The 27989-nt window shown below is 52.2% G+C and overlaps 1 protein-coding gene across 6 annotated transcripts in view; it reads left to right on the top strand.

Annotated features, from left to right (window-relative positions):
- CUX1 (cut like homeobox 1) overlaps window positions 1-27989 on the top strand; it is a 373348-nt gene that overhangs the window by 321558 nt on the left and 23801 nt on the right. For 3 of the 6 annotated variants that reach the window (XM_036824615.1, XM_036824614.1, XM_036824613.1), the window contains exons 21-24: window positions 11112-11414; window positions 13613-13801; window positions 19920-20184; window positions 25053-27810. The exons of the other annotated variants lie outside the window; for them this stretch is intronic. In XM_036824615.1, the coding sequence (XP_036680510.1) occupies window positions 11112-11414; window positions 13613-13801; window positions 19920-20184; window positions 25053-25758 (1463 nt within the window). In that variant the 3' untranslated portion in view covers window positions 25759-27810. Of the gene's footprint in view, window positions 1-11111; window positions 11415-13612; window positions 13802-19919; window positions 20185-25052; window positions 27811-27989 lie in introns of those variants that run through there. 6 annotated transcript variants of the gene reach the window in all.

The following is a 27989-nucleotide window of genomic DNA, read 5'->3' as shown; positions in this document are numbered from 1 at the left end:
GTCACCGGCTTCATCTTGATTTTGTGTTTTGTTCTTCCCTTTGGAACTGGATTCCTAAATATAGCCCGAGTCTGAATTGGCAGATGTTGGGTTTGTCCTTTACAAGAGGGCCAAAATTAGTCTGTCATTTGGCACCTAAATAAAGCAGCCAAACTGCCTTTGTACCAACTTTGCAATGAGGAGGGACTGAAGTTGCCGCATTTCTCTCGACAAGGAAACTTTCTCGGAAGCTGGAGCAGCACCTCTGAAGCCAAGAGGCTGAGTCCAGAGGGATGTGCCTTCCTCCCGGCTAGACCCTCTCGTCTCTGAGTTACAGTCAGTTTGTTCCACGTAGTTTAAATACCTCATGAGATTGGAAGAGGAGGATCAATACCGCACAGAAATAGCACTTGGAGAGAACAGGAGTGGTGACTTTGATTTGGGGAGGAAAAGAGCAATCTGTCCGGAGTGCCTGGAGCTGGGTGAGCAGAGCGGCTCCCCAGGGGCAGCAGAAAGATGTTATAATCAATTACCACATCATAACACTGATGTATGATAATTACTGAGTGTTTCTCCTGAGATAGTGCAGCATTTGGCTGGGATGCAGTTCTTTCATGGTCCACTGCCTGATTAATATGCAAATAATAGGCTGATTGCATGATGAATGCAGAAAATGAGTTCGCTGATAACGTGAGCACTGAAGCGGGAAGATGATAAATTACTTTTACTGACTGTCGTACATTAAGTACCCTTTCTCAACAATTTCATCACAAATTAAGTAAAGCAGAATGGAGAGATTAGGAGGATGTGTAAAATAATGTACCTTAATAGCTTTTCTTTTCTTTTTTATAAATTTATTTTATTTATTTAGTTTTGGCTGCGTTGGGTCTTCGTTGCTGTGCGCGGGCTTTCTCTAGTTGCGGCGAGCGGGGGCTACTCTTCGTTGCGGTGCGCGGGCTTCTCACTGCGGCAGCTTCTCTTGGTGCGGAGCACGGGCTCTAGGTGCACGGGCTTCAGTAGTTGTGGCTCGCGGGCTCAGTGGTTGTGGCTCGCGGGCTCTAAAGCTCAGGCTCAGTAGTCACGGCGCACGGGCTTAGTTGCTCCGCGGCATGTGGGGTCTTCCCGGACCAGGGCTCAAACCCGTGTCCCCTGCATTGGCAGGCGGATTCTTAACCACTGCACCACTGGGGAAGTCCCCTTAATAGGTTTTCTAATACCATCACATACAACGAAAATGTCACTTGGTTCTGCTCGGCACGGCCTGGGGCCCGTGTAGGGCCAGATCAGTGCACTCACCTGCGTGTTGTTGGGAAGCCGGGAAGCAGCCCACCACACCAGCTATTCATCCAATCAGCGAAGGATTCTCTAAGGAACATTCCATCACAGGCCAGACATCACCTGCATGCCAGGCTGCCTGGCAGGGTTACTGAGAGGGGACAGGCTGCTCTCGGGGCAAATGCTGGAGCCTCTGCGCAGATGGGCACTTGGAAGCCTGCTGTCCACCAGGTGCCTGGAGGGAAGGAAAGTTTCTGAGCTGCAGGCCTAAAAGGTTCAGAAGGAAAACACTACTCAAAACCATCTCTTAGCTCCTCCAAGTCTTAGAAATCGGGGAAAATTAATGCCACTGTCAGAATGGCAGTATGAGCTGCCTGCCAGAGAGAATCACTACCGGTGAAGGATGGGCAGGTCTGCCCAAAGCCAGAAAGGAACCCTGGAGGAAGAAAACACATGCACACGGGCGCGCACACGCACACACAGTGCTTAATCTTTGATTACAGCAGAGCAATTTAACTAGAGAGTTTGTTTTTACTCATCTCAGTAATATATATTTAGACTGTTTGTATGACATACATTTTCTCTTAATGCACAGGGACGCATTGATAAGTGTTCATACACACAGCTGGTTCGGTAATAAGGTTACTGAAGGTAATTTGAAAGCATTATTTCTAAATCAGTGTGGATCTGTAGAAAAGCTAGGAACAGCGGGAGCCCGGTGCTCCTGAGGCCGGCCCAACCGTGTCACCAGTGTGGTTCCCGCAGCCTCGCCAGCCTGGGAGTTCACTACCAAAGTTGAATTGTAACTTAAGGAAGGTTTTTAATTTTTAACATTCCCAAACTCTGCTTTGGGCATGCGTATTTCCTTGAGAGCCTGTAAAAGATACACAAGAAAAATCATGGAAGCCTGAGGGGCAGCAAATTTACATCCCGAATGCCCGGCAGAGCCCACCCCTCGGGTGAGCGCTTCTGGGCTCAGGACCACGTCACCTGGGCAGCTTCCCCAGGTGCTAAGATCCTTCCCCACCATGTGCTTTCCCGGTTCGGTTCAGGGAGAAAAGAGGAGGGTGAGAAAGCATCCCAAGAGTGAGGGAAGTACAGGTGGCACAAGGCAGTGCCTGATGGGAGGAGCCCTGTAGACGCGCGAATCCCAGCCTCACCCCCTGCACCCCGTGCTGCGCCAGGACAGAGGCGACCTGCCAAGGACGGCCCTCCCGCCTCCTCCCTCCCTCGAGCGCTGACTTCCCGCCACATGTTCGTCGTCCCCTCCGGTGAATCGCAACCAAAATGGAGCTCAGCCTTTTCTCCCCAGAACTGTGAAAGCACCACCATCCCCATGGTCACCTGAGCCAGGGCCCGGGCAGCTCACCTCGATCCCCCCTCTCCCTCTTACGCCTGCCCCCTCTGTCTCACACACACACACACACACACTCACACTCACACTCACACTGTTTCTGTTTCCTAAACCTCCAGAACCATCTCTCTAGATTGCATATCGGGCTGGGGCCCTCCCCTCCTTCAGCCCCTTCCCTGGGGTTAAAGTCCCGCCTTCTCAGTGTGTGACCCTGCCCCCCGCCTCCTCGGTCTCTTTCTTGTTCCCTCCTCCCCAGCCTCAGCTTCAGTGTCACAGTGCTGCGAGCTGCCACCACCCCCTGGACGTCCCCCTCCTAGTCCTCGGCCCAAGGTCTTTGTGACAGCCAGCTGCTCAGTGATGTCTGCCTGGGTCACCACTGTGCCCCACCTCCTAGCACCCCGCCTGGCACTTAGAAGTTTCCCTTAGTGAATGAAGGGCACAGGCCCTCTCTTCAAGTGGCTTGGAAGTCAAGCTTGGGGATGTAAGCTGGCACAAGTTAAATAGTGCTTTTATTAAACAGGTTTTCGTTATTAATAAGTAAACTGTTGTGGTTTTTAAGTCACTATAAGAGTTCCTTAGGCAGACTTTTTTAAATGTTCACACACAAACACCAGCACCTACTGTCTCCTTTTTACTATTGAAACAAAGAGTGAGTGATTTGGTAGGTTTGCTGGGATTTTCAGTGACCTAAGGCAATGCCCAGGCTGGCTGAGGGCCGAAGAGTATTGCCAGCCTGGGGCCAGTGAGGAGGGCAGGCAGGGCCTGGCCGTGGGAGGGGTGGGCGCCAGTGTGTGATGCCGCCTCTTTGGGATTGGGCTTTCCCCGGGCCAGGGGGAGACCCGCCCGGGCCCTTGGGGATGGGGCCCGAGGCCCCCTGTTACCCCCGCACCGGTGTCAGGCGCAGCCCCTCGGAAAGCCGGCTGTTCTGTAGTGGGGCCACTTCACGCGCTCCGACCTGCCTTAGTGTGTTGTTAGGTTACTTCCGTTCCTTTCTCGGTAGCAAGCATGCAGTGGCACGGCGGGAGGGCCGTGAAAGGTCCTGCGTGTCTCCGAGACGTCTATGAACGTCTCCACGTATTCTTTCAAGCCTCTGCTAATCAGTCCAAAGACCACGCATACGCAAAAGCAAAATGCTCCATGTTTTGTGGGGTTTTTTGGATTGTTATTGGCGTGTAGTTGAATTACAATGTTGTGTTAGTTTTCGGTGTACAGCAAACTGAATCAGTTATACATATACATATAGCCACTCTCTTTTAGATTATTTTCCCGTATAGGCCGTTACAGAGTATTGAGTAGAGTTCTCTGTGCTATACAGCAAGTCCTTACCAGTTACCTACTTTATATATAGTAGTGTGTATATGTCAGTGCCAATCAAAAACTCCACGTTTTTATGTTGGCCGTGCCTAACAGAGATATGTGGCTGGAGAAATAGGATGGGGGTCCCGATGGGCCCCGAGCATCTGCTCAGAGACTCGGAGGCAGGGAGCCCCCGCCCCGCCCCCCAGGAAAGGTTTGGTGCTCAGGGATGTTAGAGAGAAGGTCTGACGTCACCGTGTGGCACTAAAACCCAGGCGGGCAAATTAGACAGCCGTTCACTTCCGACGCAGAGAAGCTCGTTACTTCTAAAGAGGCCCTGCGGCCATGAACCCTCAGGTGGGGGGTGTCTTCAGACAGGAACCGCGTGAGCCGTGAGCACGTCCCTATGTTTCGGCTTGGGTTCCGTGTCCCCGCCACGATCTCCACATCTGAACTCGGCTGGGAAGCATCCCGGGCTGGCGGCCATCCTGCGGTGGCCTCTGAAGCTGTCATCACTGTCGAGGCCCCTCAAGCTGCGCAGGGCCCTTCCAGGCCACCAGGGCTCCCGCTGGACCGAGGACGCCAGCACCGGGCACTCCAGAACCTTCTGCAGGTCCTTGCACGGCCGTGGCACTCGCAGCGCCGAGGCTCCCGTCTCCCCTCAGGCTCCGTCTCCGCCCTCTGCCTCCCCGGGACCCCTCTTCCTCGGCTCTTTGACTTCCTCCCTCCCTCAGTCCATGCACCAGGCCGTGACCCCACTGCTCCCCCAAACTTCTCCTTCTCTCTCCCGTCTTCCATACTTGACAGTCTGTAGAGTCGCTTGGAATTTCCTGGCTTGGCGCAGGCTCAAAGCCTAAACTATGGACATAATGAAAAGCGGTGCATCAGACCAGCCGCCAGTTAAATAATGTTTGGGTTCTTGTCAGAATGTCACAGAGTGCCCTGTCATTTTGTTTCAGCAACTTGTCCTTCTGAATGCACAGTTCGCCTTATGGCATGCCAGCAGTAAAAATGTCACTTACAATAATTACTTTTTGGTGAAAATGCTTGCTGACTTCCTACCTTCAAGCTGTTTTTTACACAGTGGGGAGATAATAAGAAATGACTTTATCCTGACTGCTCAAATGAGCACTAAATGGAATTTGGGTTATTATTGCTGCAGATAGAGGGCTGGGTATGGAAATTTCAACAGTGGATTGGGTAATCTGCAGAGAGATTTGTCTCTGAAAATTATGGCGGGTGTGGATTTTCTATTGGCTTCTATTGAAAACTTAAGGCAGCTGTTGTTTGCCTGCTGTTTTTGGAATATAATATTTTTCATAATCCTTTTATAGTTCCTGAAAGCTCTGTGTATTTCGGGCGGCCTTGAGTCACTGTCTGTGCTATCTGTGTCTTACTAACCGGGCTACTCTTCTGCAAGATTCGAAGCCTTCCCCAAAAAATTAATCCACACTAATCACTTTTTAAATGTAACACCTTACTGTTGCCATCAGAATTGGATAGATGGTCTGTGTAGCTGGGCTCTTAATGCAAATCACGCATTTTCAGTTGCCCCAGTCCCGCAGGCTGCAGACTCTTTGAGAGCAAGGTCTCTGTCTAATTTCTCTTATCCTTGGGGATTTCCCTGGTGGTCCAGTGGTTAGGACGCGGCCCCTGGTTCAATTCCTGGTCGGGGAACTAAGATCCCACAAGCCGCAAGGCACAGCCAAAAATAAAATAAAATAAAGCAAAACAAAAAATGTCATCTTATCCCCACTGCTGAGCAGGGTGTACGACAGAGAGCAGGTGCTCTAAAAAAGTTCGCTTCGGCGAGTGAATGAATGAATGAAGGCAGAGGCAGGCTTCTGTGATACCGCAGTGACTGGCCGTGGGGGCTTTCCACTCCTGAGCTGGTCGGATCCTCGCTCCACCCAAGTGACCTGGGCCAAGTCACAATGCCCGTTGGAGCCTCAGTTTCCTCGCCTGGAGTGTGGGGTTTATATTTCCACCGCAGGACCATCGTGAGGATTGAATGAACCAGTGTGTAAATGCCCTTAGCGCACAGCTGCATTCACGTGAGGTTGTAAAGGTGTTTCAGTCCCCTTCCCTCATCCTAGAGGTGGGCTGGCTTTGAGGGCCTCACCATCGCATTTTTGAGGTCCGGGCACGTGGACACGTGCCTCAGCACAGTGCCTGGCGCACAGTGAGTGCACAAGAAACGTTCGCTTGAGCACTAGCTGCTGTTACAAGAGGTCATAGGATAGGGTTTCTTTTATTTATTTATTTATTTATTTTTGGCTGCGTTGGGTCTTCATTGCTGCGTGCGGGCTTTCTCTAGTTGCAGCGAGCGGGCTTCTCATTCATTGCGGTGGCTTCTCTTGTTGCGGAGCACGGCCTCTAGGCACGCAGGCTCAGTAGTTGTGGCTCGCGGGCTCTAGAGTGCAGGCTCAGTAGTTGTGGCGCAGGGGCTTAGTTGCCCCTCGCACGTGGGATCTTCCCGGACCAGGGCTCAAACCCGTGTCCCCTGCATTGGCAGGCGGATTCTTAACCACTGCGCCACCAGGGAAGCCCCAAGAATAAGGTTTCTTAACATTGTCTTCCCCCTCACCCCAGGACACTCCTGCTGCAGTGCACACCCTCTCAGAACGGCACCCCACACACCCTGTAGCCCAAGCCGCAACGTGGGGCACACCCCCTCTTGCTCAGCCCTCCCCCTACATCCACTCAGCCCCCAGTCCTGTTGACGCGATCTCCTAAATCTCTCCTGAGCCTACATACTTCTCCCCACCCCACTGCCTGCCCTCCTCAGCCACCGTCCGCTGTCCCCGACGACCTCCCGGCCCCAGCCATGCTGTCTGCAAGTTCATTCTCTGTACTGAAGCAACAGTGAACTTGTTTACTTTCTTACTCTTTGACGTTAGGCCTATAATGTTTCAAACATGAAATTACAGAATAACCCAGCGAATGCCGATCACCCAACCTTAGCCCTAAATAAAGGGCTAAACTGAATTGGTCGTTATTCAATCCTGTATTTTTAAGGAATAAAACATCAGCCTCTCCTAGTCTCATTCCTCCTGGAGTCAGCTACCGTCCATTCCTGCATGTGCACTTGTCTTTCCTGGACGGGATTTGATACCCTCGCTACGGGTCTGACTGCCACACACAGCACGTAGCGCGTGCGGGCTTTCGGCTTGTGCACCAGTGTTGTCATCTGTTTCGTCCTGCGCCTTGCTTTGTGGGCTCGCCATTACGCTTCCATGCTGGTCCCCGCGGCTGTAGTCCTGAGCCTCTTGCCACTGTTTATAGCACGTGGTGTATCGTATGAACGTGCCCTGGCTCCCGACTGCCCCAAAATTAAAACAGACACCTTAACCAATTCAAAGCCTCTGCACAACCCAGCCCCTGGGGACCACCTCTCTTTGCCTCATATTCTTGCTACACTCAATTTTATTGATGCCTCAAACCCACCAAGTGTCTGGAACAATCTATCTCCCTTCCTTGTCACTGCTACTCCTCCCAACTTAGCTGGCTAATTCCTGTTCATGCCTGAAGTCCCCTGAATGTCACCCTCCCAGGAGGTCTCTGATCCCCAGGCCACATCAGTGTCCCCACCCCCCTGCTGTGTGCTACGTTCACTGCCGTATTCCCACTGGCCTGACTGAACAGACTTAGGGAATGAGTGAAAGAAGGATGGAATAATGCATCTTCATTCATTCTTTCTGCTGGCACTTTTGTCCTAAGTAAGCTGATAATGACATACAATTCACATACAGTAAAATTCACTCTGCCCGCATAGAAGCGTTCTGTGCATTTCAATAATCAAGATATAGAATAATTCCATCAGCCTCCCAAAATTCCCTCGTGCCCCTTTGTAGGCAACTCCTGCCCTTCACCCCTAGCAACACTGATCTGTTTTCTGTCCCTGTAGTTTTACCTTTTCCAGAATGTCATCTAAATGGTATCACACAAGATGTAGCTGTTGAGTCTATCACCAGCATCTCAGTCGTGTGCCAGGAACTATGGAAGAAACAGCAATAAATCATGAGGAGATTTACGCTGCGTGCAGGGGAGACCTTTTTTTTTTTTGTCCGCGTTGGGTCTTCGTTGCTGCGCGCAGGCTTTCTCTAGTTGTGGCGAGCGGGGGCTACTCTTCGTTGTGGTGCGTGGGCTTCTCATTGCAGTGGCTTCTCTCTGTTGCAGAGCACAGGCTCTAGGCACATGGGCTTCAGTAGTTGCGGCACGCGGTCTCTAGAGCGCAGGCTCAGTAGTTCTGGCGCACAGGCTTAGTTGCTCCACGGCACGTGGGATCTTCCGGGACCAGGGCTCGAACCCGTGTCCCCTGCATTGGCAGGCGGATTCTTAACCACTGCGCCACCAGGGAAGTCCCAGGGGACTTTTATATAGACAAATATGTTCAATTTAGTAACGACTCTTTTTTTTTAACATCGAATTCAGGTTTCCTTAGCGCTGACCATGTGGCAGGTTTGTTCCTCATTACCACCCTGTCTGCATTTTTCAGATGAGAAAACCAGGATGTTGCAGGAAGTTAGGAATCCTATTCAAGTTAGCACCGGCAGCTAGTAGAGGCAGCCCCCATCCCCAGACTCAATGCCTTAGTGCCAAGCCCAGGGCTCCTCCTTTTTTTCTTGTTTAAATTATCTTTAGTTACACAGAAGAGCACAAAGCCTTGTTCTTTCAAAAAGCCTTGTTTTAATCAGAGGGCTCCATTTGCTAATATTTAGAAGAGAAAATATTTCTTCTTCTCTGTTGACCATGTTTCTTGCTCTGTCAAGATGGTGAGTCATATGGGCACCTGTCCTCCTGGCACCGAGGGGCCTGGTCCCCTCGCCAGGGGTCGATGGGAGCTGGTTGATGGGTCTGGTTTTGTGGTGCTTACTGGAAGTAGCTTTCTAGAGAACTGAATGACTTTCCAATGTGATGTTCTGAGCCTGTGGATTCGTGGTGTGTCCAGCGAGGCCGCTCCAAAAACGTGGGCCCAATTCTGCTCTCGGTGACCTGAGACCACGGTGGCACCTGTGTGCACCTGTGTCTGTCGGTGAACAATTGTCACTCAGCCAGTACAGTTTAGACACAGACTCAGGGTGGAGGTGCAGATACTAGCCACCCAGTACATTCCAAGGCCCAGTGGGGTTTTGATCTCGGCGGGGGGGCGGGGTTACCTTTGTCTGCAGTCACGGTTGGGAGCACAGAGGGACGCCAGTAACGTGTGGCGAGCACCTCTGGTCAGTTCTCTCAGAGGGTTTTCCTGGCAAAAATGTGTGCGAGTGTCTTGCTGAGGATGCCTGGAAGAAAGAAACATGCCTCCATTCGAGCTATTCAGAGCACCCGCCTGTGCCGGTGCCCAGAACAAAACAGGGGTGGTGCTCGGGCAGCAGTGCCGGCCGGTATGTTCTCCAGGCAGCCATGATTCTGACCTTGCTGTGGGTTAAAGGACACAAACCTGAGAAGAAATCTGTTTATCATGTGGGGAATTCATGCCATCCTTGACAGTATACAGTGAGCAAGATGAATGATCTGCCAAATTGTTCCCTCGCCTGGGTGACTCAGGGCAAGTTCACAGTGCAATTCCATTGCTGCTTCAGATTCAAAAATAACGTTTGCTGGGTTTTATATCCAGTTGTATGATGACCTGGAGTGAGCAGAGAGAAGAAATCCAATTTGTAGGATCCAGATTGCCTTAAGGATTTATATGGACCGTTTCTGCCGTTTACGTCTGTCTCTTTTACAGCTTTCACAAACCAGTGGGTTTTTTGGTTTTTTTATTTTTAACCTGATTTTCCAGGTTGAGGACACAGCGTTATGTGATGGTGGAACTCTGTCCTGGTTTAGGACAACAGATGGGTTTATCGGTTGAATTGCAGTTGTTTTATTTGGGATTTTCTCTTTCTAAGTATTTATACAAAATATCCCTTGTATCTGGAATACATTTTCCATCCTCTTGAGTTGAGAATAGGTTGTTATCCTGGACATCATATGTCCATCGAAGGACACTCCAGTTATACGATCAGTTGAAATTCAGTTACTCCTTAGTTTTGCATTTTCTTTAGTCAGGTCGCGGGTATTGGGGGGGGGCCGCCCATGTGTGTTCACACTCACTGCGTGGCCCAGCCTCGTGAGCTGTCATCTCTCTGGGGCTGTAGAGCCCTGTGACAGCGCCTCGCCTGGCCCCTCACACAGGGTGCTGTGGGATCTCACCGTGTGCCGTGCCTGGTGGGAGTGGGGAGTGGGGGCAGAGATTGCACCCAGACTCTGAGCCAAAGGCAGGTTTTACCCTGTGGGTAGGACCGCAGTGCTAGGTCACTTTGCATTTTCTCTATATTTGGAAATTAGGAAATGGCAAAAGCCTTTATTCCAGGCATCCCAAAACTAGAACGGATGTCAGGTTTTACGGGTAATGCTAACAGAGAGGCCCGAAGGGACCACTCACCAACAGAGCACGGTGGCACTCCCTGCTGGGCACCTGCAACAAGACAGCTCCTCCTTAAGAAAGGAGAGCATGGAGACCTGACTGCCCACACTGGCCCCGTCTCTTCCGGTGTTGGTGACAGCATGGCGTAGACAGAGAGCTAGGCTTTCAGAAGCACATCCTGGGCTCTGGCAGAGAGCAGGGTGGGCACTCCTCTTCCATCGGTTCCCTCCACGTAGGGCGCCATGGAGCCCTCCGGGATCACAGTGAGAACCGACCTGGGGTCCCAGCTCAGCACTAGGCGGCCGAGGCCTTAGGTCTCATCTTCAAGGGTCTTCATCACTGTGGTGACCACACATCGTAGGCAGCCCGCATTTAAAATACTACATCCATTCATTTTGTGCTGGAAATTATGGACAAAATAAGTATGCAAATTATAATCTAGCCAAGGTACTTCTGAATTATAGAATTAAGGGGTTCCATCGGAAGAAATCATGACAGTGATCGCACGTGACTAATAGGACCTATTTTTTAACGGAATGCCCTTTATTGAGCCTTCAGAAACCTTCTCTTTAAACCCCTAGTTTTTCTTCTGTTGCTGTTTTTTATTTTTTAACACAGAAAATGAAAGGTTAATTCTCAGCCAAAAAACTATGAAACAATTCATTTAAATCCATAGACTGCCATACTGTCTCCTTCTTAAACAGACGTTTAATTAGTAATTCCTAGATAAGGAAAGTAGATGCACATGGTGAAAGACAGCTGTTTTCAGCCTCGGTTGTCTGTGTGCTTTGATTACAGAAAGCACTCCAAAGACCTCTGCCAGCTGCAGCCCTGCACCCGAATCACCGATGAGCTCTAGCGAATCAGTGAAGAGTTTGACTGAACTGGTCCAGCAGCCCTGTCCCCCCATTGAAACAAGTAAGGATGGCAAACCGCCAGAACCCAGCGACCCGCCTGCTTCAGACTCCCAGCCCACCACCCCACTGCCTCTGTCCGGACACTCGGCTCTCAGCATTCAAGAGCTGGTGGCCATGTCTCCAGAGCTGGACACCTACGGCATAACCAAGAGGGTCAAGGAGGTGCTGACCGACAACAACCTAGGTAGGTTCCCTCCCCAACTGCTCGGTCAGGAGGTGGCAGGTCGTTTCCTGTTGGGAGTTCTCAGGAAGAACGAGTGGAAGGGGGCCTCAGGCTGAGCCAGCCAAAGGGTTTAAACGTTCACAGGCTACCTATGAGAACCTAAAATGTCCTATAGTTGTGAGCACTCAGGGTTCATAAGGGTGTTAGAGGTCTAAGGTCAGTCCCAGCCCAGCCCAGCCCCGCCCCTGCACCCCAACCAGGACCTCTTGGAAGACAAGCGTGCCGGCCGGAGCCAGCTCAGGCCATACACTGCGACCACCGATGGGGGCATGCCCAGTGGAGCTCTGAATCCTGGGCGAGGGGGTGGGGATTGTTCAGAGCAGGGCAGAATCAGCATGAGCCCAGTAGCATCTGGATGGCGTCACGGGAGAGCCCGACAGGCAGGGTTCCGATTTGCTGTGAAGGCAAATCTGTGATCTGAGGGGTGAAACTTTTCACACCAGGGAGACAACTTCCTCCTCTTTGAGCAGAAGAGGCTTCATCGCAGTGTCACCCTGGATTTAGCGATGAGAGGCGTCTTCACAGTTGCTCCGACTGGTCTTGGCTTCTCCGGGAAAGAAGCTGCCTCCCCTCCCAGGGTGTGTGCGAGGAGTAATAGACGCAAAGGGGCCAAGTTACAGATGAATTAGGCAGCTTGGTCAAGACCCAGGCATCCTCTTAACCTTTGACCTGGGGTCTTGGGGTGTTCATGGGTTAGTCTCTTAAAGTCATAGCGGGACGTGTGTGTGCGCACACATTTTAAAGGGTGAGGGTCAGTCGCTTTCTTCAGGCTCTCAAATATGTCTGGGACTCAAAACTGATTGAGCGTCACTGCTGTGAAACCTCTAAAAGTAATACAGATAATTTTCTAAGAATAATCGCTTGATTTCCGCCGCCCCTCCACCCCGCCCCGTACAACTGGGTGGGTCAAGCAAATAGTAACTAGCTGTTCATATATATCGCTTTCCTGAACATAACAAGCTCCTTGGAATGAAATGAGATTCACTTGCCAGATTAGAATTAGGTAAAATTTGTTTGAAACTACCACAACGAAAAAATGGTAAGGACCTAGGATGTGTTTGTAGGCTAAACTGAGAGTTTGAAAAGCAGAGAAACCACAGGTTTACCAAAATCAATAAATGTATATCTCAGTTAAAGTGACTGATATCAAAAAAACTTAATTTCTCAAATCCAAAGCTTTCCATGCAGTAAACTTTTGCTTAGAGCCCCGCTTCTCTTGTAACTGCTGTGAGCGCAGCTGGGGGTGTTTCCCTCTCACAGATGGAGGACGTGAGCCGCAGGGGGAACAAGCCGGTGGTCCACGGTCCCCCTGCACTGAGGGGCAGAGCCGGTGTCGTGGTCCGTAGGCTTGATGGTACCAGACACTGGCCTCTGATCCCGGTCTCCACTTCCACTAGCGGTCCTGTTCATTTAAGTCCTCCCGGCCAGTCCTCCAGGTTGTGCCTGGTTCTCGTGCGTACCTTTAAAAGTGGTGGTCCCTCTTCACTGGCAGCTGGATGGCTCTCAGAGGAGAGAAATTTTCTTTCTAAGCCTCCGGCGAACATTGCAGACCTCACGCCGCTGTGCTCTCCAGAGCGGAATACCCTCTGATCAGCCTGGGGAGCAGGCTGCCTGAACTGCGGGGACAGACTTTAGAGTTGGAAATGGCCCGCTTTTCAGGAAAATAAAGCTGAGGAGCTCTTTCTTCTTCTCTTTCCTGCTGTGACCTTGGGTCAAGTGGCCTGTTTTCTCAGCAGGACCTGGTAACCTCACTAATCGTGAAAGGAGCCGGTGCAGACGGCCCTGTGGTTTGAGGCTGTAAAAGGGAGGTCTCCCCACGAGCTGCTTAACCTCCTGCGCTCGGGTTTGGGATTAACCACCTCTGATAAAAGCCGCAGGTGTCATCCAGGCCTCGGTCCATCCGAAGCCCAGAGGCTTTTTTGAGAGAAGCCTTGTGTGTAGCCAGAATGCAAGAGTAATACTGACTCCATCACCAGTGGAGTTCGTTACCAGTCTGGTTGAGGAACTGCTGCTACAAAGTGCGCGCTCTAAGCCAGGACCCAGCTGATCAGACTGTGGGTCTTGAACCCCCGTTTCTGATTTTAACCTGACACATACTTGTCCCGCCAGATCCCTGGGTCTCAGCAGTGACATCACTCTTGGTTCTGTTCTCTCTCTAGGTCAGCGCTTGTTTGGGGAGACCATCCTAGGGCTCACCCAAGGCTCCGTCTCCGACCTCCTAGCTCGCCCAAAGCCCTGGCACAAGCTCAGTCTGAAGGGGCGGGAGCCCTTTGTCCGGATGCAGCTGTGGCTGAATGACCCCAACAACGTGGAGAAGCTGATGGACATGAAACGGATGGAAAAGAAAGGTAACTCCCTGCCGCCTGCCCCAGCCAATCGCTTTCTCATTTATAAACGCGCTGTTGCTTTTAAAGCCTTCACACCAAGCTGAGGAGGGACATTGATCCATGCCCAAGGGACTGTAAGGCAGGGCAAAGGATTTTTTGATGATCATCCACCGATGAGTACCTAAAAGGACTGGGAAGATTTGTGGCTTTTTCTGCCTGGCAGCCTGAACCCAAAGGCATTTAGCCCTGGGGGGCACTGTGATAATTCCTCAGTCACCCTGGCGACCAGTGTACCTTTTTCTTCTTCAGGAGAATAAGGCCACTTGGTGGTGGCTCCTTTGTTGTCTTTTGTTTTGTTGGGTGGGTGGGGTATTAAAACACTTCATCGCACGCGTACCACATGGCAGGGCTTCCACAAAGAGGTGGTTAAAAAATGCGTTTGTAAATAAGAAGTCTCTGGTTCAGAGAAGTTAGCCGCCTCCAGGGAGGTCGCCCAGCCTGGAGAACAGCAGAGCAAATTCCTGCCAGGACAGACCTCTCTCTTGCTGTTACGTTAGTCTCGGGGGCTGTAGAGGATACGACCTCCTAGAGAGCTAAGAGCAGCTCTCTTCTCCAGACACATCCCGAGCCCTCTCAAATGCTGAGCAGCGTTCTGCTACAGGTTACGGCACAGGAGAAACCCTGAGGGATTTCCTTGGTGGCAGGAAGTGACACCTGCTCTGTGTCCTGGTTTGCACTGCACATGCCGCCCCTCGTCAGTGAGTCCTCCCCTTGGAGGGGACAGTCCTGGGTCACCTTTAGTGCTGCGAGCTCACCCGGGGGCTGCTGAATCCCTTAGATGTGGGAGAGCGTGCACCAGCTGCTGGTCTGGCCGTAGGAAGCCGTGACCGCCCCCCGTCCTCAGCCTCTGCAGGGGACCTCACCAAAGAGTGGGCATTACACCCACCCGTGTGACTGTGCCCGGCCCCACGCCCAGCGCGCCCGAGCCGGGGGCGGGTGGAGCCCAGGCTCGAACCCTCTGAATTCACACCAGGGGCGTGTGCGGCTCACCTCCAGCCCGGCATCGCTGTCCTCACCCAACCAGGGAAAGGGCTGGGTTCCGAGAGGGAGGGAGAGTCCCTGGTCTAGAGACTTGTAGGTTCAAAGTGCCTCCTATTTGCAGACACTGTGCTGAGACTTCGCTCAGCCCACATAACTCCATCCAGTAGAGATGTTATTATCCAGGAAAAATGAGGCTCTGGCATCATGAAACTTACCTGACTTCAGGTTGGCATAAGCAGGAATCCAAACGTGGGCTGTTAGGCTTCACAGCCAGTGCTCTCAGATACGCATGTGTTCTGCTGCCCTGGGCCGAGTGCCTGCCACGCCGGGACCACGTGCCCAGGCAGCGGCTGCCACGCCAGCCGGGGCCCTTCCGGGGGGCTCCCGCCCTGCCCGCCCTCAGACTGCAGACCGAGGCTCTGACACAGGCCGCAGCCGTGGGCAGCTGCAGGCACTGCTGCAGGCTCCAGGGGCCCAAAACTTTCTGACTTTTTATCATGGGAAATTTCAGACATAAAAGCAGAGAGAATGGTATCGTGAACCCAATACCTCCATCACAGACTTTGAACAAGAGCCCACCCCAAGCGGTTTTAAAGCTGCGTGCGCTCTGTCAGAAGGCATCCCTCCTGAAGGCCACCTCCTGTGCACGGGCCCTGGCCCGACCACTCCCTGGGGTGCTTCTCCTGGGCCAGTAGAAAAGGACCTCAGCCTCCACAAATAGATCTCTGGGGGCTTCCTAGGCCTCCACTCCCTCCTGCACAGGCTCTGGGCGCCATCTTGTGTCACAGAAGAGTTCTGTCTCACTGGGGCCCAGGCCCCTCCTCACATCCCGAAGTCCCTGAGCAGCTGCAGGCCCCCTGTCAACTCTCGCCAGTAGGGGTGCTCGCTAACCAGCCCCAGCGGGAGGCCGAGGCATCTGACCCCTCAGACACAAGAGCGGGTGACCCAGGGCACAGCACTTCCTGTGATTTCCATAGACGATCGGTCACCCGCCCAACGCGAGGGGACTGGCTGGACAGACCAGGCTCATTTCTTTCTAGCCTCTTGACTCTTCACCACATTCATTTTAGGGGGAGAAGATCTGCTTCTCAGTTATGTCTGAGTTCTAATCATAAAATGGCACGTTAAGTAACTCCCTAGCCTAAGTTTCAGCATCTGTAAAATGAAGGTAATACTTTTTCCGGTTGTAAGGATTAGAATGTACCTAGTATAACAACCAGCACATATAGGCGCTCACGAAATGAGAGTTATTAAAATAATTTGTATCCCTTTAAAATAGATGAAAATAAGCTTTGCCCCCAGTCTAGCCTAGATTAAAAATTCTGCACCAGGCAATCCAGACTGTAGGCTTCCCATGTACGCTGCACTTCCTCCTCTTCCGTAAAAGCTTTTGCTTCTTCTCCCTTCAGCGCACATCTTTTATTGTTCTCCTTTCTTTCATTCTTGTAAATCTCTTTCTCTACCCTAGTCCGCCCTCTGCTTTCTGTTCCCTTCATGAGATAGCGCGCGCACACACACACACGCACACGCGCACACACACACACACACGCACACGCGCGCACACACACACACACACACACGCAGCCTCAGCTAGCTCGGGGGCTGGGCTCCCCTCCCTGGAGGCTACAGATGGACCCTGATAGTCTTCTGTGACATTTGAGACCCACGTGTCAGTGCTGCTGAAGTGTGTCTCCCTGGCTTCCCTCGGCTCCCGTGGACACAGCCCCGGGCCCCGCTCCCATGCCGTGGCGGGGCGGGGCGGAGGCGGGGAGGGGGGCTGGCCACCAGCCGGCTGGGCAGGGCAGGCAGTGCTGCCCAGAACAGACTTAGGTCAGCCTCTCAGTTCGGTCACTTACTAGCTGTGTGACCTCAGGTGAACCACTGAACCTCTCTAGGCTCCAGTTTTTCCACCTGTAAGTAGGAGTGATACTGGTCTGTCTCCCGTAGGGTAACTGTGAGGACCGGATGACAGATGTTTGCTGCTGCTGCTGACAGATAACTGCTTTTACTACCCCGTGCCGTTTGAATTAAATAACACTGTTTCTCAACTTTCATCAGTTTTCAGAAGTTTTAAGGAATTTTCAGACCGTATTCCAAATTAGTTCACTAGAATGACCTCTATGGATGATTCGTTTGCTCAAGAAGTCCAGATGGTTTTTAAGTTGAAGCGTAGTTGGTGATTAATGACACGTAACAACAGAAAGGAGCAGACGAAGCACACACAGCACTGGGAGAGCAAATATCTTCTCCCAGGAATCAGCCCCCATTTACCTCGCAGCCCATGCAGCACATCCCCAGGTGACAGTCGCACCTGAGTCCCTGAGCCTTGTCTCAGCCCGCTCCCCACCGCTCCTCCTAACCCTTATTCCACAGTCAAAAGACACGTGAACAGCACACGCCCTCCCCTCGCGCCAGCTGCTGTGCCTTCCGGGCCGCGCATTTCCTGACCTCTGAGCCCTGCTCTGGCGGATCCTCCCCTCCTGGGTTAGGAGCCTCCTCCAAGCTCGGTCCAGCAGGGTTTCTCGAAGCCCCTTCTCATCTCCGTCCGCCAACCTCCTGCTCACTGTCTGCGTTTTCTCAAGACTGTGGCCCCTGGATCAGCGCCTTCCTCCACGCCCATGTCCTGCCTCATCCAGGGGAATTTTAAGCCCCATCTGACCTCTCCAGCACCCAGGCCTCAAGTTCTTTGACCTCCTCAACCCTTGATTCCCCAAATTGCATCCTCGCCCACAACTACTCTACCTCTCAAAGCCTGAGTTCAGGTCCCCCGTCACTGACCACATTTCCCTGTCCGTCCACCTTTCCACGTTTCTCCGTTCATCCCAGCTGACCCCAGATGGCTCCAGAGCCTGGATATCCCCTCCCAGGCTTTCCCCCAGCAGTTTGCCCTCTGCTGCCCTTCTCTCCTTCCCCAGAACACCACCCCCTGCCCCGATCCCCGCTTTGGTACTCTCTGGCCATGATACTCTATCGCACACCTTTTCATTCCTCATCCCCCTGCAAATCCCAGCCTTGGGTTAGCGCCCTGCCCGTCTTCTTCACCCAACCTCCTTGGCGTCTGGGACCTACACGGGTCGGTGCCGCCTCAGATTTGTATCTCCGGTTTCAGTAGGGTCCTCTGTGCTTCTCCCCACCCCCGCCATCACCCCCTCCATCCCCACCACCATTTCTCACCGACCTCTCTCAAGACTCCATTTCCATCTCTTCAGATCACCCCTCCTCCTGCCTTCCTACTTCATAAAGAAAACCAAGGCTGTCAACTCTCCCCACCTCAGTCCCTATAAACGTGTCTGTATGTCCACCCACCCCACCCTTCCCCCCCACGCCTACTCCTGTATTCAGGACCCACCTCATGCACCTCCGGTGGCCGTCTCCTCCCTCACCTGTAGCCCCAGCTCTCTCTGTCTTCTCCCCCATCAGCTTGGAAACATCAGCTCTCTCTCATCTTTAAAGGGCCACCCTCGACCTGGGACTTCCCTTCTAGAAGCCATCCTGTCTCTCACGTTTCTTTTACAGTTAGGCTTCTTAGAATAGTAACTCCTGCCCACTACCTCCACTTTCTCACCTCCTGTTCACTATTAAATCCACTGCGGTCTGGCTTCTGCTCCCACAGCTCCGCTCTATCTGCTCACCGAGGCCTCCAGTTACCTCCTAATGTCTAAGCACCCAGGACATCCTGGGTGCTTGTTGGACCTTCCTTTCTGCAGCACTGACGCAGGGACCCTCACTCCTCACTCATCCCTTCCTCACACCACTGTCTCCTGGTTTGCTTCCCGTCTCTGGATCCTTCACGGCTGCTGCTTCCTGGGGTATCCTCTGCATGTGGGTGTTTTCCAGGATTCCATTCTCGCCCCTTCTCTTTTTCATCAAGGTCGCTGACTTAACTACAGGTTCTGTTCTAGTGGTTCCAAGTTCCTCTCTCTAGCCCGGACCATTCTTCTGAGCTTAACACCTGTGTTTCCAACTGCCTACAGAACATCTCGACGTGGGTGACCCAGAGACCCCTCAAACTCCACGTTTCCAAGACGAACCATCATCTTCTCCCTTTAGTCTGCTCCTTCTGTGATACCCAGCCCAATGACACCAGCACCCAGCTCACCTCCCACGCCTGAGACCAGGGGGCCGTCCTCAGCGCCGCTCACTCTGGTCCCTCGCTGAGTCAGCCACTACGTCTGTCAGTTCCACGCCTCACAGCTCCACCATCCGTCTGCTTTGCTCCAGCCCCGTCACCACTGCCTTAGTGCAGATCTTTATTCTTCTTTCCTCCCGACTGAGCTTCTTCCTTTCAGTCCTTCCCACTCCACCCTCCCGAGCTGTCGCCAAGGCAGCCTTTCAGAAGCAGAGAGCTGATCACATCATTCCCTTCATTAGAATCTTTTCGTCTCTTCCCACTGCTTTCTAGGTAATACCTACGTCCAAACTTGTGGCCTACGCTGGCCGCCGGTCTCTCCACCTTTAGGTCCGACAACTCCAGCACACCCCACCCCCCACGTGCGCGCGCGCGCGCGCGCACACACACACACACACACACACACACACACACACACACACACACACTCTGACCGCGCTGTTTCGTGCCTCTGTGTCTCTGCACCCACTATTCCCGCTTTCTGGAGCAGCCTCCTACCATCTTCTACTTCGCTGCCTAGTTTTTCTGGTTAATCCCTTTGTCCTTCAAGATTCAGCTTAATCATCATGTCTCCCAGGAAGCCTCCCCGGCCCCCTCCCCAGGCTGAGCTCAGTACTCTCCCTCAGCGCCCGCCTCCGTGGCACCCCACGCTTGCCTCCCGTATCACACCTTACTGCGGTCACCTATCTGTATACTTCTCTGTGTCCCCACTAAACCGTGGGTCGTGCAGGGACAGACGGGGACCTCACGTCACGACAGAGCAGGTCCTCGATGAGCGTGTGTTGGGTTTCAGAATGGTTCTGGTCCAGGTGTTTTGAGATGCTCTCGGAAGAGCAGGGAGCTGCCACGGTCCACACAACAATGTCTGGGAGCGGAGGGCGTACCGCGTAGCGCCGGGGCCGGGGCTGGGGCCGGGGCGGGTCTCCCCGCGGCGCCTGCACCTCAGTCTGACTCCTCTCCCTCCCTCAGCCTACATGAAGCGGCGGCACAGCTCGGTCAGCGACAGCCAGCCCTGCGAGCCCCCGTCCGCTGGCATCGACTACAGCCAGGGCGCCAGCCCCCAGCCCCAGCACCAGCTGAAGAAACCCCGAGTGGTGCTGGCTCCCGAAGAGAAGGAAGCTCTGAAACGAGCGTATCAGCAAAAGCCATACCCGTCACCAAAAACCATCGAAGAACTCGCCACCCAGCTCAACTTGAAAACCAGCACTGTCATCAACTGGTTCCACAATTACAGGTACGGCCCTGCTCTCGCCCAGTAAGTCAGCTACAGCTTAGAGAGCGCGCGTTCAGCCCTCGGGAAGAGGCCGACGGGTACTGCAGACTGGCCGTTCACCATGCACAAGGACAACGTGCTGGGGACTGAGAACTTGGGGTCTGGTCAGTTAATTGGCTTCTTATTCGTATTGGCGTTTTAAACCCCAAAGACGTAGGGTCATATAGTTAGAGACCAGAAAAAAAATCTCTCAGGGCTATCATTTAAAAAGGGAGAGTGTAGTCATTCATGGTTCCACAGTAGTGACCGTGTATTTGGTGATTTTTTTTAATGCTTCTCAGGGTCTTTTACAGTATTGTTTTCCAAATTAGTTTGATTAGTTTTGTAATTAAGTCAAGTAGTGTAAGACCCTTTCTTCTGGGAAAGTCATGAGTTAATGAAGATTTATTGAGCATCTACTAGGTCTACAGACACTGAGCTATGTGTTTTAACCAGCACTGTATCACTTGATCCTCACAACTGTGTAAGAGATATAGTTTTTTCCACATTTTATAGATGAAAACATAAAGCGCAGAGGGGTTAAATAACTTACCTGAGGAGGGAAGGGCCCGGTGCTCTCCTCTAGAACAAAGGACTGGGGTAAAATGTTGGGATTAGATAATGGAGATCCACTGACAGATAATGAATTGTCGATCACCGCTATAACCAAGACTCCCTACTGCTAGAAACCAAGAATTCTCAGTGGCCTGATGGAAATTCCTGCCTGTTTAATGCCTTGTACTCGGCCATCTCGATCGCTAGTTCCCATCAAAACATCATTTTCTCTAGGGCTCGGCAGAACTGGGGTAGGTGCTCCTGGTTATACCAAGGTGACAAGTACACATGTATAACCAGTGCAGGTGGAGCCCTCATGGTTCCTCACCTCAAATAAGTGGCAGGCAACATAAGATCACAGACAGTCAGGGGCTAGAGGGAGGAGTTGTGTCTCAAACTGGGGCCTGCCTCATTGGATAGGCTCTGCTGGAGCTTCTGACAGGGCACAATTGTTCCCAGGATCTGAACAAATTGGAAAATTTTTAACTATTAGATGGGAGCCAAAATAATACCTTTATTGCTGATGAAGGCTACGTTAGCAGATGTAGCTTAGTGTGAGAGCCAAACAGACTTGCTCCCTGACCCTGAAAACCAGGCCAGTTTATCCATCATGGCACCACTGGCCCCGGCAGGCCTCCCCATGTGTAGGCTGGCTCCCAAGAAGACAAAGTACGTGAGCTGAGCCCGGCTAGCTTATTCATCCTAAACTTACCAATCAGATAAAAACAGAGGCAGAGTGAGGTCAGCAGTTACAATAATGGAGAGCTCCCTCTGCACGGAAGGAAACCTCCAAAGTAGTAAACTAAAGTGCAGTGAAGGCTAGTGAATGGAAACGCGGGCAGAAGTTCACCAGAGCCTCTCCTTGCCAGGTGTCACACAATCCTCCTTTCACTTTCTAGACACAAAGGTGCATTTGAATGTGTACTTTTGAGTCTTCTGCAAGTTACGTCCATTTTAATGCAAGAATCACAACCCTGGACAGGGGTGCCGGAAGCTGTAGATTGCTGAGTATCTGGGTAAAGGTGCTACCAGTCGCACAAAACATCTCCAAAGCCATTTCCCCTGGCCCTGCTGGGGCCACCTTTTTTTTTTTCCAGATCCCCCTACAGGCCTCAGTTGAGTGGCAGTCACTGCCTCCTGGCCAGGGCATGCACTCTCCACGTTTCCCAGCTGGCCTCCTGACCACCATAGTACTGCCATCACATGATGGTCAGCTGGTCATTGTGGAGATGCCTCACTTGAGCATTTAAGCAAATTCAACTATAAAGAGAGAAGGGGGAGATGGGAAGAATAGCAGTAGAACCTCAAAAGCTAGTCATGAGCTCAGGTCCAGACCTAGAGTAGATGGATGTGCAATAAATGCCTTCCGTCAAACGTACTCCACAACAAAGCAGGCTGGTAAGTCACGTGGGATAACCAAGGGCAGAGATGAGTTTCACCTGCGGAGATCTGGATGCATATCCTGGAAGAGGTATGATACGGCAGGGTCTTGAAAGAAGAACTGAACTAGAGAAGAATTTTATAAGCCACAAAATAGGTTGGATGAGAAGCGGCACCAGGTCATTCAGAACTGGCATAAAGCCCAAAGAATTGAAGTCCCTTGCCTAAGGTCACCCAAAGGAAAAGTGCAGAGCAGAGATTCCAGCTGAGCGAGCACTCTCTCCATGGCTTTAGCTCTTCCCTTAAATGCTTAGTCCAGACCAGCTTACCTGGTACGTCTCACAGAGCTTCACACAAGGACGAGCACACAGTAGCACTCAGCACACATGCACTGAGCGTGTTTTAATTCCTAAGCGAGAGGGCAGTTTCTTAGGTTCTTTCCACAGGAGTTAAACAGAAGTTGATTTACTTTTTACTGCGCCACTGGAACCCTTAGTAATGTTTGGGGTCGATTTTTGCCCCCATCAAAAAAATAAAATAAAACTTTACTTCCTCTTACCCTTTCACCCTAAGGAAATTAGAAGTATTCTAGGGTGACCACTTACCCAGGAGTTTCAGAACAACATAGCACAGGACACCTGGTCTCCTGGAGAAGAACAGGTCCATTAGAAGAAACTCTCCCAAGCCCTAAAAGCCATGGCATCCTGTCAGCCTTGCATGACTTGTCTGAAAACCAGATTTGCTTCTGGGACCTGATCTTTCTAGACCAGAAGATAATCTTCCTCAGGGACATGGAGACAAACCTAGGGCTAAGAAGGATGACGTCTCGTATCTGCTGAGCATATAACATGTGCCAGGCACTGAGCCAAGAGCTTTGTAGATGTTATCTCATCACTTCCTCTGATCAGCAGTCGAATTCAGTGCTTGCTGCCAGCCCCGTTTTACAGAGAAAGGTTATTATACACGTTAGCCGAGCCAGTGAGGGTGGCAGCCTGGATCCCAGGCCCTGGGCATGAAGTTGTCCCTTTCTTCCCTCAGCCTTTCTGTCTCAGCCTCAGTGCTTATAACGGGGACTTTGTCGTTGAAAAGGCAGCTAGATGGTAAGAACAGAAGAATAGTTCCTTTTTCTTTTTCTTTCACTTTTTTTTTTTTTTTTGTCTACTTTGTGTCCTATAGTATACATTAATATTTAATTGTAACATCTCTGCAAGGAAGACACTATTCTCCATATTTTTCTGCTAAGGAAACTGAAGCTCATAAAGGTTAAGGAACTTGCCCAAGTTGCCCGGCTAGTGAGTGACCAGCCAGATTTCAAACCCAGGTTTGCCTGGTTCCAAAAAGCCTGTTCACCAAGCCGGGCCAGGCTGCCCCCGAGACTCAGAGTTAGTCCAGGGTGGGCCTGTGGCCTGGATGGGACCAAACCCTCAGCTGCCCGTCTAGCCTCCCACCTCCGTAACCAGGGTGGAATGGGATTGGGTGTTCATCCCAACGGGCATTTCTGGCTGCCAAAGGGCTTAAAAGCCAGCAAAGAGCACGTTCGCCCTCCCAGCAAAGTGCCCAGGAAGCTGTTTATGGGAGCTGCCGTTTCACGGGCTCCCAAGGTAGCCCCAGGGAAGGAGGAAAGTCTTCCGTTATCCCTGGGAACTTCTGGGGGGGCTTCAGGATCTCACCCGGGTAGCTCTGGCTCAGGAAGCATCTTCAGGACAAGGGTCAGAGCTCACCCTATGTATGGAGCAAAAAAACCATGTAGCAGATAACCATGACCAGAGTTCTGATATACTGGACTCAACTACAGCCGGATCCTCCCTGGCCCCAGCCTCCCTACGTCCAGCACAGGACCTGGCATAGTGTGGGTTCTCAAAAAATGTTATCTTTATTGAGTTATATACACTGTAGAAAATATCTTCGTGTGTGCCTAACCCCAGGGCTCTCTGCAGGCCCAGTTTCTGCAGGACACTGGGCTTGGTGCTCATTTCCCTGAAGATGCTTTTCCACTAACAGTTGGCTCATGATCAGAGGCTCTTTCAGCTCTTTGGAAGAAACACCTGGGGAGACTTCTGACTGAGCCTAGTACTGTGAGCTTGATGGGAAGAGAAATTCCGACACAAAACAAAACAGACTTAACAACAGCCCTGTCATGACATCACGAAGGGCTCCAAAACAGGGAAGGCCAGGGCCCTTCTGTAGCTGTTTCCTTCAGACCCGACAAGACAGTGAAGCACACTTTCCACCGCAGGCTGAACTCAGCTTGATTAAAACATGCTTGATCTTTTCTTTTAGAGGAGGGAATTAGTTGAAATACATAATTTGTCAGAATCCCGCCTCAGCCTTGACCAGAGGCCCTGGCCCGTGGCTCAGAGCGGGACACTGAAGATTTTCACTTTGGGCACCGACTAGTAATTGGTTCTCTGTCACGAAGTCCAGATGAGGAAGCAGTGGTTATCATTCACGCTCGCCTTCCATGTATGAATGCAGTCGGCCTTTATCACTGTACACCAAGCACCATGCTAGAATGGGACCTCGCCATTCACAGCCTGGTTGGAGGTGGAGGAACCGTGCCATTAAATAAGTAACGCTGGCGCTCCATCCTTGTGAAGAGGGGACTGGCATGCCAGCCAAGGGACAGGTTACGCAGAGGCACCGGGTTTAGGAAACCGCGGGATCTCTGCTGGCTCCTGGCTGGGAAGCGGGGGGCGGCTTTAAAGAAGGGCCGCCGGGGAGCGGGCCCTGCTCCGCTCTGGGGCCCGTAGGGGCCTCAACGGCTGTCCGGCGGGTGGGAGTGTGAGATGCGGTGCGGTGGACGGAGAGAGGGCGTCGGGGCGGAGATGGCAGGAGGCTCAGGCCGCAAGGGAAGGGGCGCAGAGCGCCCGTGCGCGGCGGCCCCCTCATGGCGCCCCCCTGCTTGTGTCTCGTAGGTCTCGGATCCGCAGAGAACTGTTTATTGAGGAGATTCAGGCCGGGAGCCAGGGCCAGGCCGGGGCCAGCGACTCGCCGTCGGCCCGGAGCGGCCGGGCAGCGCCCAGCTCGGAGGGCGACAGCTGCGACGGCGTGGAGGCCGCCGAGGGCCCGGGCGCCGCGGACGCCGAAGAGTCAGGCGGCCCCGCGGCCGCCGCCAAGTCTCAGGGAGGGCCGGCCGAGGCGGCCGCGGCCCCGGAGGAGCGGGAGGAGGCGCCGCGGCCGGCGGAGAAGGCGGAGCCGCCGCCCTCGGGGGCCCCGGCCCCGGACGCCGCCACCGACGAGAGCCGGCCCCGGGCGCCGCCACCGCCACCGCCGCCGCCGCCCGAGGGCCCCGCGGACGGCCCGGGGCCCGTGCCAAACCCCGCCGCCGCCGCGCCCGCGGCCGGGGAGGACGCCGCTACCTCAGCCGCCCCGCCGGGGGAGGGCCCGTGCAGGGCCCGGGACGGCGCCGACAGGAGTTCCGCTTTGCCAAGCACCAGCGCGCCCGCGGCCGCCCGCAGGCCCAGCTCGCTGCAGAGCCTCTTCGGCCTCCCGGAGGCGGCGGGCGCCAGGGACTCGCGAGACAACCCCTTGAGGAAGAAGAAGGCCGCGAACTTGAACAGCATAATCCACCGCCTGGAGAAGGCCGCCAGCCGGGAGGAGCCCATCGAATGGGAGTTCTGAGAGGGCGCCGCCCGCCCGTCCCGCCGAGCCGGGCCGAGTCTGGCCGAGCCGGGCCGCGCCTGACCGGGCAGGGCCGAGTCGGGCCGAGCTGGGCCTAGTCGAGCCGAGCTGGGCCGAGTCTGGCCGAGTTTGGCCGAGCCGGGCCGGGCAGGAGGGGGGGGCGCCGACTCCGCGGCCTGGACCGTGTTGCGCACTTACCGCCCTGCGGGCCACAGGGCAAAATCGCCATAGGCCAAGGTGCATATAGAAAACAAAGGAGCATTAAGCCCAATCTATGTCGTGTTTTCAAGGAAGAAAACGGAAATGTGTAGTCGAGCTTTTTTGTACCCTGAAGTGTTTTTTTTATTGCCCTAAGTGATTTCCACAGGTTCTGGAATAACTCTTACAGCTTTGCCTTGCGCCCTCCTCTTTCGTGTGGGCTTTAAAAAAAAAAAAAAAAAAATCAAACCCACATATTAAAAGGGGGCTTTTTATCTGCCATCTAATGGCTTCAGAGCGATAATACACTATTATCTTCTTAAACCAGGAAAAAAAGGGGGGGGGGATTTTTCAGAAAAATTTAAAAAGAAAGTTTTTGTAGCTGTTCAGTTGCCACTAAGAGATTGCACAGTCAAACCGACTCTAAACACACTAGTTTGGATTCCTAAATATTTTCAAGCAAAGAATCTTCTCCTTTGAAACTTTGAATTAAAGTAAAACACATTTACTTCACATATTTTTTAACAAAAAGAAAAGTCACATCAGGAAACTATCTGATTTTGTGGTAGCTGACGTAGTGTCTTCTTGTACGTGAATAGAATCCTGACATGTAGTGCACATTGATCCATAGCTTTAACTGACTCTGGGCTTTTGCTGACCAGGGTTCGTTTAATACACTCCATTCTAGGCCAAATCAGGACAAAAAGAAAAGATCCGAATCTAGGTATTTTATAATCTGCTTTTTAACCTCTAACCGCAGAGCACGCTGATCAGACCTCATATGTCGGAGGTGTAGGAGACAAGTTAGAACTGTAGCACGTACCCGTTCATTTTGTTTAATTTATGGTGTCTTACGTCTGTGTTAGTGCGTCTTGCACACATACGAGCGTTGAAAGAAAGGAGGAAAGAGTAGGCCGCGAAGGTCGCCGCAGGCAGATCTGGGGCCACACAGGGCCCCTCGTAGGCAGCAGTCTTTCCACGACACAGAAGGCACCGCACCTCACACCACTCTCCCGGGCACCTGATGGACTGAGCCCCACCAGGGGACGCCGCTCCCTGGGCCTGGGCAGGGCTCGCGCGCGCACGCGCTCTCTCTCTCGCTCGCTCTCTCTCCCTCTCTCTTTCTCTCTCTCTCTCTCCCTTTCTTCCCACCACAAGCACTGATGACTGTTGACGTCGTGGGAAGCCTCCTTCCTTCCCTGCAGAAGAGAGAACGTGGCAGTCTGGGCTCGGCTCCCACCCCCGTAGAGATGGCCCAAACTCACACCAAAACGCTGATGCTCTTCACATCCAGACCAGACCATTGGCCCTCCATTCATTTTGCCTCTTGGAACGTTCTTTTATGCACAGTTTAGGGCAGTCTAAGTACAAATCAAAAGTCTAACTTGTCTCTGCTTCCTCCTGTCGTCTATGTGTATATGCGTGAGAACAGAGGTGGATGAGAGTGTGCGTGTGTGCGTGTGTGCAATTTTATACGTCTGTGTATTTTCTTAAGTACCTGTGCACACATAGAGTGCATTACTGCCACCTTTTTTCAATAAGCTGTTTTATCAGTTATGGCTTCTACAAGTTTGCTAATTTAGACTCCTTTATTGCCATATCTTTAAACTAACAATAGATGATTTCGGTATATATATATATTTTTTTTTGCTTATTTATAGGTGCTGTATTTTATTATCTGATTGTTAGGAAGGGATGAGAGGGGCAAATATTCTTTAGAGGGATAGACTGCCGGCAGTATTGGGTATAATTTACAAGATGTAGTTGTCATACTGTATATTACTGATTGAAACCTTTTTGACCGTATTGTGTATCATTGAAACCTTTGTCTTAGGTCAACATCTTTGGATGACATTTTAATGGTGCATTCATTATTTCTTAAGTTTAATTAATATTACCTTTTTTTGATTTGGGGGGGGTGGGAGGGAGTTCTAATTTTAAAGGTATGCTCCCGCTATTACACCTCAGTGTGCTTGTATTAATTAACTTGTAGGACTTTGACTGTAAGATGTGAAACCACATTTCTTGCATGA

This window comes from Balaenoptera musculus, chromosome 15 (genome assembly GCF_009873245.2).
Source record: "Balaenoptera musculus isolate JJ_BM4_2016_0621 chromosome 15, mBalMus1.pri.v3, whole genome shotgun sequence".
Taxonomy (NCBI): Eukaryota; Metazoa; Chordata; class Mammalia; order Artiodactyla; family Balaenopteridae; genus Balaenoptera; species Balaenoptera musculus.
This window is presented reverse-complemented; position numbering and strand designations above follow the sequence as displayed.